At 41.1% G+C, this 12690-nt stretch overlaps 1 protein-coding gene across 1 annotated transcript in view; it reads right to left on the bottom strand.

Annotated features, from left to right (window-relative positions):
• Positions 1-12690, bottom strand: part of ERBB2 (erb-b2 receptor tyrosine kinase 2) — a 147941-nt gene that overhangs the window by 19810 nt on the left and 115441 nt on the right. The window contains exons 9-19 of the mRNA XM_075350132.1: positions 8743-8869; positions 7993-8063; positions 5681-5771; positions 5091-5290; positions 4731-4863; positions 4559-4649; positions 4301-4458; positions 4109-4156; positions 3885-4023; positions 3673-3795; positions 3495-3593 (exon numbers count right to left, since the gene is read on the bottom strand). Coding sequence (XP_075206247.1) covers positions 3495-3593; positions 3673-3795; positions 3885-4023; positions 4109-4156; positions 4301-4458; positions 4559-4649; positions 4731-4863; positions 5091-5290; positions 5681-5771; positions 7993-8063; positions 8743-8869 — 1280 coding nt within the window. The remainder of the gene's footprint in view (positions 1-3494; positions 3594-3672; positions 3796-3884; positions 4024-4108; positions 4157-4300; positions 4459-4558; positions 4650-4730; positions 4864-5090; positions 5291-5680; positions 5772-7992; positions 8064-8742; positions 8870-12690) is intronic.

The following is a 12690-nucleotide window of genomic DNA, read 5'->3' as shown; positions in this document are numbered from 1 at the left end:
TGAATAAGATGGGTAGTCAACCAGCTGGAAGCCCAGCTCTGCCAGTTTTGATGTGCTCACATGTGCAATGTAAGCGAAGGCGTTGTCTTGCAGGAACAAAATTCCTTTGGACAGCTTGACGCTCCTTTTGGCCTTCACAGCTGCCCTCAATTGGTTCAAAAGTTCAATGTAATACCTTGCATTGATGGTGGAGCATTTTTTTAGGTAGTCCACTAGCAGCACACCCTCCTTATCCCAGAACACAGACGCCATCACCTTGGTGGCTGATTTTTGCACCCTGAACTTCTTTGGATGAGGAGAACCACTGTGCCTCCACTATTTAGACTGCTCCTTGTTTTCAGGGTCATACAAAGAAATCCAGGTCTCATCTATAGTGACTAGTCAATGCAGGAAGTTCTTATCAGTCAGAAAATGCTGACAAATGGACCGGGAAGTTTTCCCTCGCATGCTTCTCTGATCTGTTGTCAAACATTTGGGGACCCACTTTGCAGATAGCTTCCTCATGTCCAAATGTTCATGGATAATGACACAAACACGTTCACGGGAAATCCCCATGATGTCTGCTATTGCTTTAGCTGAAATTTGTCAATTCTCCAGAATGAGGTTGTGCCCAGCATCGACGATCTCACAACAGCAACCACTCTCGGTCGTCCAGGACATTCCTCATCATTGGTGCTGAAGTGGCCTTTTTTAAATTTGGCAACCCAGTTCCTAACTGTGGAATATGAAGGATATTGATCCCCCAATGTCTGCGATATATAACCATGAATATCCTTTGCGGACTTTCTTACAAGAATTTTATCACTCCTCTGCTCTCAGTTGCTGGGAATATCGCATTAGACTCTGCCATTTTGTTTTCCCGCGTGCATAGAACACTGTTGCCATAAGCAACAAACACAAAATTTTGAAAACATATACAGTTAGGTCCAGAAATATTTGGACAGTGACACAATTTACGCGAGTTGGGCTCTGCATGCCACCACATTGGATTTGAAATGAAACCTCTACAACATAATTCAAGTGAAGATTGTAACGTTTAATTTGAAGGTTTGAACAAAAATATCTGATAGAAATTGTAGGAATTGTACACATTTCTTTACAAACACTCCACATTTTAGGAGGTCAAAAGTAATTGGACAAATAAACCAAACCCAAAAAAAAAATTTTTATTTTCAATATTTTGTTGCCAATCCTTTGGAGGCAATCACTGGAACCCATGGACATCACCAAACGCTGGGTTTCCTCCTTCTTAATGCTTTGCCAGGCCTTTACAACCGCAGCCTTCAGGTCTTGCTTGTTTGTGGGTCTTTCCGTCTTAAGTCTGGATTTGAGCAAGTGAAATGCATGCTCAATTGGGTTAAGATCTGGTGATTGACTTGGCCATTGCAGAATGTTCCACTTTTTTGCACTCATGAACTCCTGGGTAGCTTTGGCTGTATGCTTGGGGTCATTGTCCATCTGTACTATGAAGCGCCGTCCGATCAACTTTGCGGCATTTAGCTGAATCTGGGCTGAAAGTATATCCCGGTACACTTCAGAATTCATCCGGCTACTCTTGTCTGCTGTTATGTCATCAATAAACACAAGTGACCCAGTGCCATTGAAAGCCATGCATGCCCATGCCATCACGTTGCCTCCACCATGTTTTACAGAGGATGTGGTGTGCCTTGGATCATGTGCCGTTCCCTTTCTTCTCCAAACTTTTTTCTTCCCATCATTCTGGTACAGGTTGATCTTGGTCTCATCTGTCCATAGAATACTTTTCCAGAACTGAGCTGGCTTCATGAGGTGTTTTTCAGCAAATTTAACTCTGGCCTGTCTATTTTTGGAATTGATGAATGGTTTGCATCTAGATGTGAACCCTTTGTATTTACTTTCATGGAGTCTTCTCTTTACTGTTGACTTAGAGACAGTTACACCTACTTCACTGAGAGTGTTCTGGACTTCAGTTGATGTTGTGAACGGGTTCTTCTTCACCAAAGAAAGTATGCGGCGATCATCCACCACTGTTGTCATCCGTGGACGCCCAGGCCTTTTTGAGTTCCCAAGCTCATCAGTCAATTCCTTTTTTCTCAGAATGTACCCGACTGTTGATTTTGCTACTCCAAGCATGTCTGCTATCTCTCTGATGGATTTTTTCTTTTTTTTCAGCCTCAGGATGTTCTGCTTCACCTCAATTGAGAGTTCCTTAGACCACATGTTGTCTGGTCACAGCAACAGCTTCCAAATGCAAAACCACACACCTGTAATCAACCCCAGACCTTTTAACTACTTCATTGATTACAGGTTAACGAGGGAGACGCCTTCAGAGTTAATTGCAGCCCTTAGAGTCCCTTGTCCAATTACTTTTGGTCCCTTGAAAAAGAGGAGGCTATGCATTACAGAGCTATGATTCCTAAACCCTTTCTCTGATTTGGATGTGAAAACTCTCATATTGCAGCTGGGAGTGTGCACTTTCAGCCCATATTATATATATAATTGTATTTCTGAACATGTTTTTGTAAACAGCTAAAATAACAAAACTTGTGTCACTGTCCAAATATTTCTGGACCTAACTGTATTAGACACATAAGGCTTTCATGTGATCTAACATTCGTTACCATAGAAACAAAAAAACATCTCAAAGACTTATCAGCAGCCCCTCGTACACTGAAGAGAATAACAAAAGTGTTTATAGTCAGTGTTTTTAAATACATCATGTTACACCAATATAAAGTGCATATTTATCCATATATGTCAAGGACTATATTAGGGCAAAAATCGCATAACTAAGAGGCAAAAAAGAAGAAAAAAAGCGATCAAAAGAGCCTATTATGCAACAACTATTATGCATCATAATTATGATGCATAATAGTTGTCCCTTAACAAATTCTTGTAATAAATATATGTGCAAATAAAATTAATTTTTGATACAATTTATCTCTTCATGATTGGGCTCTTTTGATCGCTTTTTTTCTTCTTTTTTGCCACTGAAGAGAATAAGTAAAGTTTATCAGCATTGGGGCTACTTAGCTGACATAGATTATCCAGCCTGGGTTGAAGTAAACTTCTGAGGATTGAATGTGGTAATCCATGTCCTCAAATTAAATAAGCTGCCAGTCCCTCCACTGAGCAGCCACCCCACTGAGGTCATGATCAAGGTCCAGGAGGACTGAAACATTGGCCACCTTGTAAAGGAAGGTACCCTTGACATGATGATAGATCTATAAAACGGTCACTGCAACTAAAGAGTGCCATGGTCTCTTGTACTTTATTATTTAAATCATTTTGTAATGGGGATAAAATTGTCTCATCTGGGACAAAAATTCCCTGTATTGCAGATGGGTGCATGTAACAGATGTGAGACACCCTTTGGTCAGCAAGTTATCGGTTATCCTGTGGATAGAAGAGAACATGTGTTCACTGGACAACCCCATTAAAGTATAACTGGAATTAAGGAGTAACAGATCAATGGAAATTACGGCCATCCATATATACCAGCTAGTATTACTCACATCCAGGATTTCCTTGTTAGCCTTTGGAGATGTGTTCTCTCGCAAAACCTTGATTGCCACCTGGATTTTTACATTCTCGCCATCTGGGATCCATATGCCCTGAAAAAATTGTAGTTTGACATTCAAAAGTGTGTTTCTAGAAGGGGTGAAAAATGTTTTTCAATGTAACCATCCCTACCTTATACACTGTGCCAAATGCACCGGACCCCAAAATCTTCATCTTCTTCAACTCTGTTTCCTTGAGGATCCTCATTTGAGCCTGGTTCGGCACTGCTCCACTGGGAGTCAAAGGTTCCACCAGCTAGATCAAAAGCAAAATGAGTGAGAAGGCAGACATGGCTAACATATATCAGTATTATTCCAGACCACATCGAGACCTAACCCTTGTACCTCATGTTCCTGGAGTATGCGCTTTAAGGTATGTTTTTTCTTCAATTGCTTCCTTCTCCTGATGACCAATATAAAGACGACTGCTGCTGTCAGTAGGAGTAAGACGCTGCCAACCACTGCTACTATCATATAGGTTTGACTGTGGGGAAAGCAATATATGATAAGAGAGTAGGAAACAGTGACCCAAAGAAATCTCCTAAACAATGCCCTACAAAGGATCTCACCTGTTATTCACATTGATGGGGCATCCCTTGTCGTCTAGGTTATCACACCTATGACAAAAAAATGAAACCTTAGTAAGTAACCTGGTGGAAAATGTATCAAAATTGGGGCAAAGGGTAGTAGAGGAGAAATGTAAAGTTTAAATCATAGTTTTTCATGTGGTTATTGCAAATGTAGACTAAAGCTTTACTTACACATTGGAGCAGTTAACAGGGCACATCTGGCAGATGCCATCTTTATCTGCATATTTCCAAATGGGCACAAAGGAGTCTACTTTTTTCCCACTTGGACATTGGTTAACACAAGTGTCTCCATCCTTGTAATGTGCACATTCCATACAATGATCTGCCTCCTGCAAGGAAATGTCAGGGCTTAGGGTATAATGTCTAAAATATCTAACAATGTCACTGTGCTGTAAAACATAGGTGACTTATACAATAGGTTGCACTCACCGGGCCAATACATGAAATAGATGCATTTTGCGGCATGCATTCGGTGTGACATGTTATACATCGGTTGCCATTGTTCATTTCTCTTGGCTCCCTACAAAGATAAACAGTGAATGTAATAAATGCAGCTATTATGAATATAATTTCAGTGTGATCTCGAGCAGATCACACTTACCCCTCCTCAATATTGCAAGACTTCACACAGTCAAGCCCACGCAGCAGACCATCACACTGGATACACTGGGAGGCTTCACTACCCCAGCATTCAGCATTGGCGCAAAGATGAAAACATACATGTCCATCTGCCTCTGGGAAGTACAAAGAGATAATACATCAACAACACATTCCACATTAAGGTCTAGGAAACTTAAGAAAATGTGGTGGCACTCAAGACTAGAAGTACTGTACTACTTAGTGCTTCTTGACTCCACTCCCACGAATGGCGTGAAGTCATGTAGATTCAATAGGCACTGTAATGTTAGAATTATGTCCCCTGCAATGAATGAATGGTCCTCTTGGGTGTAAAAAGACTTACCACATGTAGACTGTGGTTTGTTGGCAGTCATCAGAATAGTCTGTCTCGAATTCCTAAACAAAGTTGACCATGGGACAGTGTCCAAAAAGCATAGCTTAGGGTTTCCCTCAATCAGAGCAAGTCCACTATTGATCACTTTCAAGGACCGCAGGCCAAGAGATGAGATGGAAAGATTGCGGATAACCAGGGAATATGCTCCACTGCAAAGGAATATGAGTTATATTACTAACAGGAGCATTCGCATATAAGGATGGTTGACAATAGGATATATCACAATGCTATCAACATCCATAACATAAATCAAAATCTCACCACCATTCTTCTTCTTGCCTATACTTCAAAAACTAATTGTGGGACAGGGCAATCAACATTTATTTGCCCTTCTTCTTTAAACCACATAGATCCTAAACTCTGCTTCATTCGCAAAGTTAGTTCCCTTCCACTTTCCTTGTCAAACATGTAGTGCGTTCAAGAGGTTGGGTGGTGAAGTGGTTCTCACAAGCTTTTAGAAAAGGGTGACTGTGCCAAAGAATGCTTGAATCCACTCAGTCAAACACACATTCATTAAGAATTCAATGTAGTGTACTTACTTATATTGCTGCCTTCCCCAAATTACTCGCAAGTTCTCAAACACTTGTAGACTATCCAGTGCATCTGACCATGTGTCGATGTATATATATCCTGAAGCACAAAGAAGTGGAATGGAGGAATAACTTTACAACATCCTATGGTTACAGCTTATCACATATAATGGAGATAATGGGTGAAATGATAATTGTGAGCGAAATCTGGTTCAATTGGTGCAAAGACTTATCATAATTGTTTGAAAAAGTTAAGATACATTTTCTCTTAATTTTTTTTCTTATCATAGGAGATACGTTTTTGGCATATATACTATATGAACAAAAGTATTGTTCCCTCTCCATATTATATCTCTAGGAGCTTTAATGACCTCCCATTCTATATGCATGGTCTTTAATCTTGCGTATAATCACCCTAATACAGCTTCCACTCTCCTGGGAAGGCTTTCTATTCATCCAGAACAGCATTTGTGAAGTCAGACACTGATGTTGGACGATGGGGGGTCTCTCTTGTGATCTTCAATTTAGTTCATCCTTAAGAATTCGATGGGGCCACCCAACCATGTGTTTATTGACCTTACTTTGTGCACTTGGGCACAGTCATACTAGAACGGAAAAGGACGTTCCAAAAACTGTTCCTGGAAGGTTTGAAGCTACAATTGTTCAAATTGTCTTGTATGCTAAAACATGAAGATTCCTCATCATGTGAACCAGGTTTATGCATTCCTATATGAAGGCTTTATAAAGTAGTGACAGAGAGCCTGATTTTATTGCTCCATCACTTACTTTTTTTTTGCGGTACTTTTATTAAACCACTTTTTATTAGCTGCAGTGTGAGCTTGAGTCCTCCCTAAGGCTATGTGCACATGTTGCGTATCTGCATGCATCCTGCGTCCCAAACACAATCTATGAAGATTGTAAATAATCCATGTGCACGTTGTGTTTTAGAATGCAGCGATTTACATGCTGCAAAATCACTGCATTCTAAAAAGCAACATGTCACTTATTCCATGCGCTTTGGATGCAGCCCCCGCTCTGTCTATGGTAAAGGCTGCATCCAGAGCGCATGAAATCGGCTTTTCATTACGCAGTGTTTCTGCAGCGATTTGAAGCGCATGTTCAAATCGCTGCAGAAATTTCTGCAGGGACAACGCAACGTGGGCACATAGCCTTACATGCGCATCACGATATTCATGAGCTGCTGGCTCATTTGCCCACCCACCACTAATTGACAGCCTTATAACTATACATAATAAAGGGAGAAAGCTGTCAATCAGCAAGAAAAGAGTGGAGCTAGCCCCATCAGTGTACATATAAATCCCAGGACCCCATTGCAAAGGTCTGAAAAGGTATCCCCACGGGGTGCACAGCTTTCATGACAACAAAACTGAGGGTGACAGAAAGGGCCTTCTCTGCCGAACCATTGACTGTAGATGCTATAGTCACATCTAAGTGGATAAATTGCTAGCTTCAATTGCAGTAGTTAACAATTGGCATCTGCTGTGTAAATGTCACGCTTGGACAAGGGGAGAGTCCGGTGTGAGGCCAAAAACACAACTAAACGAGAAATACAACGACAAACAAGGGGTACACTGGGGACACTTTAACAAAGGTGGGCCCTAGCGCTAGTGAGAGGGAAGATGGACACCTCCTCAGTTACGTACCATTGTACCCTGCACTCCTAGCCAGTCCCTATACAGTTTGCTCACCTGTCGCCGAGTAGCAACCTGAAGCCCTGAGATGACTATAGAATAGTCCCTGACTAAGGTATGGGCAGGTGATGGATGCTAGCCTCACTGCTTCACTGAAACAACACTCTGGGAGAGGAATACAGACAGGGGGAAACCACTACAACAGACTGCTGCAGTCAGCACCAGGACTGCAGCCACACCAGCAACTCCAAGACAGGTTTCAGCAGCTCCTTCTTCCTCCAAGACCAGAATCCAAATGAATCAAGAATAACCGGCACCCTCTGCTGGTAGCAAAGAGTATAAAGGGGACTGGGAGTGGTGCAAACCAAAAACACCTGATCAAGAGTCTGGGGCTGCTGCAAATCAAACTGACATTAACCCTCTCTAACGGCATTGGGCTCCAGTAAATTATGCCTGCCATAGTGATTGCATGATCTGGCACCATCTGTGGTACCTCACTGGCTAGACTAATGTTCATGAATAGGAGAACTCGCCTCCTGCTGCAGCTAATAAACAATGATTTCATGAAGGGTACTGCAAGAAAATGTGACCCTGCAACAGAATCAGGGTCTCTGTCACTACTTTATGCTTTTATGGTGACAGATTCAATTTGAAGACATTCAAAGGTACCTGTAATTTCTTCAAGAGATCTGAACACATCCAAGTCTTCCAAAGTCAGCTGGGTACTGTTATCTGATCCCCTGCAAAATCAGTGAATTACATGAATTAAAATAGTCCTTAACAGAATGGCTAAATCTCCAAATTTCAAAGCAGGGCTGTTATCGTATAGCAAAACTACTCCAGCACCCATTGAACTTCAATGTCAATGTCATCTTTAACAACTTTTAATGGGGGGGGGTCTGTTGGATTCCACCAAGGTGATCATCAAATTTGATGGAATCTGTGGAGGGTACGTAAGGAGTACCGATTCTTAGTTTAATACATATACAGTACAGAACTATAAGTAATTCATATTATTAGGCACTATGCAGTCCTGTTCCTGATACTTTTTTAAAGTGAACTAATTTTAAGATTAAATAAATATCTAGGAACAAGACTGTTTAGTACTTTACTGAGGGCCAGAGTGATTATTGAACCACAATATATGCCACATACCAGACGATTGGTTGAAGTGTAGCTGAGAAGTTAGACTATCTACATAAAGAAGCCTGTCTATTGTGACCCAAGGTTTATAACCCAAATGTAAAGTGTGTATAGAATACCTATGATGTGTAGATAACAATTAACTGCTGGTAGTTCCAGCCTTATTACGACATGTACACCTTACATCTATGAAACATAGCCCTTCCATAGTTTGGGATTGCCTATCATATGTATATATACTCCATAGTATGTATCATTAGCAAGGTTTCCACAAACCTCTGGAAGGATTCAGAAAGGAAAACGAGGTTCCCAACTATTTTCTTGCATCCTCGAAAATGCTGGATATTGGTAGAATTAATGGCTTGGGTTGTCTTCAAGAAGTCCACACCAAGTCCATAACAAACTGAAGGAAAAAAGAGTCAGAAAAATTGGTGCACACCTAAGAAATGTTTCTTATTAAAGCTTTTATAACAAGCCTATCTCATGGAGAGGCTGCACAATCATGCTCATCACATCATTACAATGCCCAGACATTCACAGCATTTGGAGCTCATGGACTCCCATCACTGCTACTATCTGCCGTGTAGGAATACGATGATTGAAGATACTATATCGGAAAGTCCTCTTCAAGTATGTTAACCTAATCCACATGTTGGGTCAGCCATATTTACATGAGTACTGACGAGTGACTCTACTTAGCCTAGACGCCCCAAGTATATATGTAGACTTTAGGCTATGTTGACACCTATGTTTCTTAGTTCCATTAGAGCAGAACAAAATTAATGGTTTTGCCGGACTTCAGTTGTGCTCAGTGAACTTGGGTGACTAAAATGCCATCCATCAGGTTTTTGCCATGGTGTTCTTCATTTCACAAGACAAAATACCACAGCATGGTATGATACTTTGACATTTTTTATGGAATTTGCGATTTATATTCACAACATTGTATGTTTGTATAAATATTGGCAGGGCATATAATTAGTAAAAACTAAGCTACTAAGCTAAGTTATGGTTAGGTAGAAAATCAGTTCATTGTAAAAGTACATGCACCTAGGATGTGCTAGGACCCAGAACAGCAGCACAAAGAGACCCTACTGGTCCATATTACCATATTATGAGCCTATAGTCTACATTCCTGTCCTATGATGTGAATGGGAGGTACCAAATTTTACAAATAAAGCAGTGACATTTGTTTTACCATAGATGCATTTGGAAACTATTGTTAAAAAAGGATGGTATCAAGCATACAGTTAGGTCCAGAAATATTTGGACAGTGACACAATTTTCGCGAGTTGGGCTCTGCATGCCACCACATTGGATTTGAAATGAAACCTCTACAACAGAATTCAAGTGCAGATTGTAACGTTTAATTTGAAGGTTTCAACAAAAATATCTGATAGAAATTGTAGGAATTGTACACATTTCTTTACAAACACTCCACATTTTAGGAGGTCAAAAGTAATTGGACAAATAAACCAAACCCAAACAAAATATTTTTATTTTCAATATTTTGTTGCGAATCCTTTGGAGGCAATCACTGCCTTAAGTCTGGAACCCATGGACATCACCAAACGCTGGGTTTCCTCCTTCTTAATGCTTTGCCAGGCCTTTACAGCCGCAGCCTTCAGGTCTTGCTTGTTTGTGGGTCTTTCCGTCTTAAGTCTGGATTTGAGCAAGTGAAATGCATGCTCAATTGGGTTAAGATCTGGTGATTGACTTGGCCATTGCAGAATGTTCCACTTTTTTGCACTCATGAACTCCTGGGTAGCTTTGGCTGTATGCTTGGGGTCATTGTCCATCTGTACTATGAAGCGCCGTCCAATCAACTTTGCGGCATTTGGCAGAATCTGGGCTGAAAGTATATCCCGGTACACTTCAGAATTCATCCGGCTACTCTTGTCTGCTGTTATGTCATCAATAAACACAAGTGACCCAGTGCCATTGAAAGCCATGCATGCCCATGCCATCACGTTGCCTCCACCATGTTTTACAGAGGATGTGGTGTGCCTTGGATCATGTGCCGTTCCCTTTCTTCTCCAAACTTTTTTCTTCCCATCATTCTGGTACAGGTTGATCTTTGTCTCATCTGTCCATAGAATACTTTTCCAGAACTGAGCTGGCTTCATGAGGTGTTATTCAGCAAATTTAACTCTGGCCTGTCTATTTTTGGAATTGATGAATGGTTTGCATCTAGATGTGAACACTTTGTATTTACTTTCATGGAGTCTTCTCTTTACTGTTGACTTAGAGACAGATACACCTAATTCACTGAGAGTGTTCTGGACTTCAGTTGATGTTGTGAATGGGTTCTTCTTCACCAAAGAAAGTATGCGGCGATCATCCACCACTGTTGTCATCCGTGGACGCCCAGGCCTTTTTGAGTTCCCAAGCTCACCAGTCAATTCCTTTTTTCTCAGAATGTACCTGACTGTTGATTTTGCTACTCCAAGCATGTCTGCTATCTCTCTGATGGATTTTTTCTTTTTTTTCAGCCTCTGGATGTTCTGCTTCACCTCAAGTGAGAGTTCCTTAGACCGCATGTTGTCTGGTCACAGCAACAGCTTCCAAATGCAAAACCACACACCTGTAATCAACCCCAGACCTTTTAACTACTTCATTGATTACAGGTTAACGAGGGAGACACCTTCAGAGTTAATTGCAGCACTTAGAGTCCCTTGTCCAATTACTTTTGGTCCCTTGAAAAAGAGGAGGCTATGCATTACAGAGCTATGATTCCTAAACCCTTTCCCCGATTTGGATGTGAAAACTCTCATATTGCAGCTGGGAATGTGCACTTTCAGCGCATATTATATATATAATTGTATTTCTGTGAACATGTTTTTGTAAACAGCTAAAATAACAAAACTTGTGTCACTGTCCAAATATTTCTGGACCTAGCGGTATAAGTTATTTCCTATTAATAAGATACAAGAAAAGTTATTGATTGTTGGAGGTCTAACCACTGGGACCTCCACCCATCCCAACAGAGCATCAAGCATTAATCCTCTATGGCAGAGGTCTCAAACACATGGCCCATGGGCTGCATTCGACCCCTCAGGCTATTCTCGTGGTCCACAGGCACATCTACCTGGTAATGATCGCGGCCGGTTCAGGGGCCACAGCTATCAGTGCTTTATTTCAGATGAATGTTTGGCAGGTGCTGCAGAGAGTCAAGCTCTCTCTGTACAACTATTCCCAAAGACAGCCGCCAGCCAATCAGAGGCAAGCAACTGACGCACATTACCTCTGCTGCTTGCCTCTGTCTGGCCAGCGGCTGCCATTCAAATAGCTCTGCAGAGAGAGCTTGACTCTGTTCATCTGCGGCAAAACGTTCATCTGAATTTCAGATGAAGCGCTGACAGTGACTGCGATTGTTACCGGGTCCATGTGCCTGTGGACAGCATGAAGCATGAAAGAGGATGCTGAGGGAACAGAGGACAGGTGAGAATAATGTTTTGGGGTTTGTGTGTGTGTATGTTAAGAAAGGCACAATAGGGGACCAGGATAGGATATTACTACAAGAAGAGGACCAGCAAAGGGGACATTACTACAAGAAGAGGACCTGCATGGGCACACTAGTAAAAGGGGACATTACTACAGAATGACCACATTACTACAAGAAGTGGACAATGATGGGGACAAGGATGGGGCGCATTACTTCAAGATGGAGACAAGGATGGGCACATTACTACAAAATGGAGGCAAGGATGGAGCACATTTCTACAGGATGGGGCACATTTCTACAGGATGGAGACAAGGATGGGCACATTACTACAGGATGGGGAGAAGGTTGGGGACAAGGATGGGTATATTACTACAGGATGGGGACAAGGATGGGACATTACTACAAGAAGGGGAACAGTATGGGGGACATTATTAAAAGATGAGGACCAGGATGGGAACATTACTACAAGATGTTGGACAAAATTACTATATGTTGCTAATTGTAAAACTATATTACTTACAAAAAACAAAAAAAAAGAAAAAAAAAAAAATCAAAATAAAAGCGCAAAATTACTTTTACCATCAAAAATGTTTGTTTTTTATATTTAAAGAAAATTGTGCACATTTATTATAATAAACAAATGAAACATGTTCAAAAATATGTGTTAAAGGTGTATACAAAGAAAAATAGGGTACCAATAAAAATGTCACTTTGCAGCCCCCTAAATTCCTTTTTTTTTCTCTATATGCGCGGCCCTTTTACCCAGCCGAATTTGAGAC

This window comes from Anomaloglossus baeobatrachus, chromosome 5 (assembly GCF_048569485.1).
Source record: "Anomaloglossus baeobatrachus isolate aAnoBae1 chromosome 5, aAnoBae1.hap1, whole genome shotgun sequence".
Taxonomy (NCBI): Eukaryota; Metazoa; Chordata; class Amphibia; order Anura; family Aromobatidae; genus Anomaloglossus; species Anomaloglossus baeobatrachus.
This window is presented reverse-complemented; position numbering and strand designations above follow the sequence as displayed.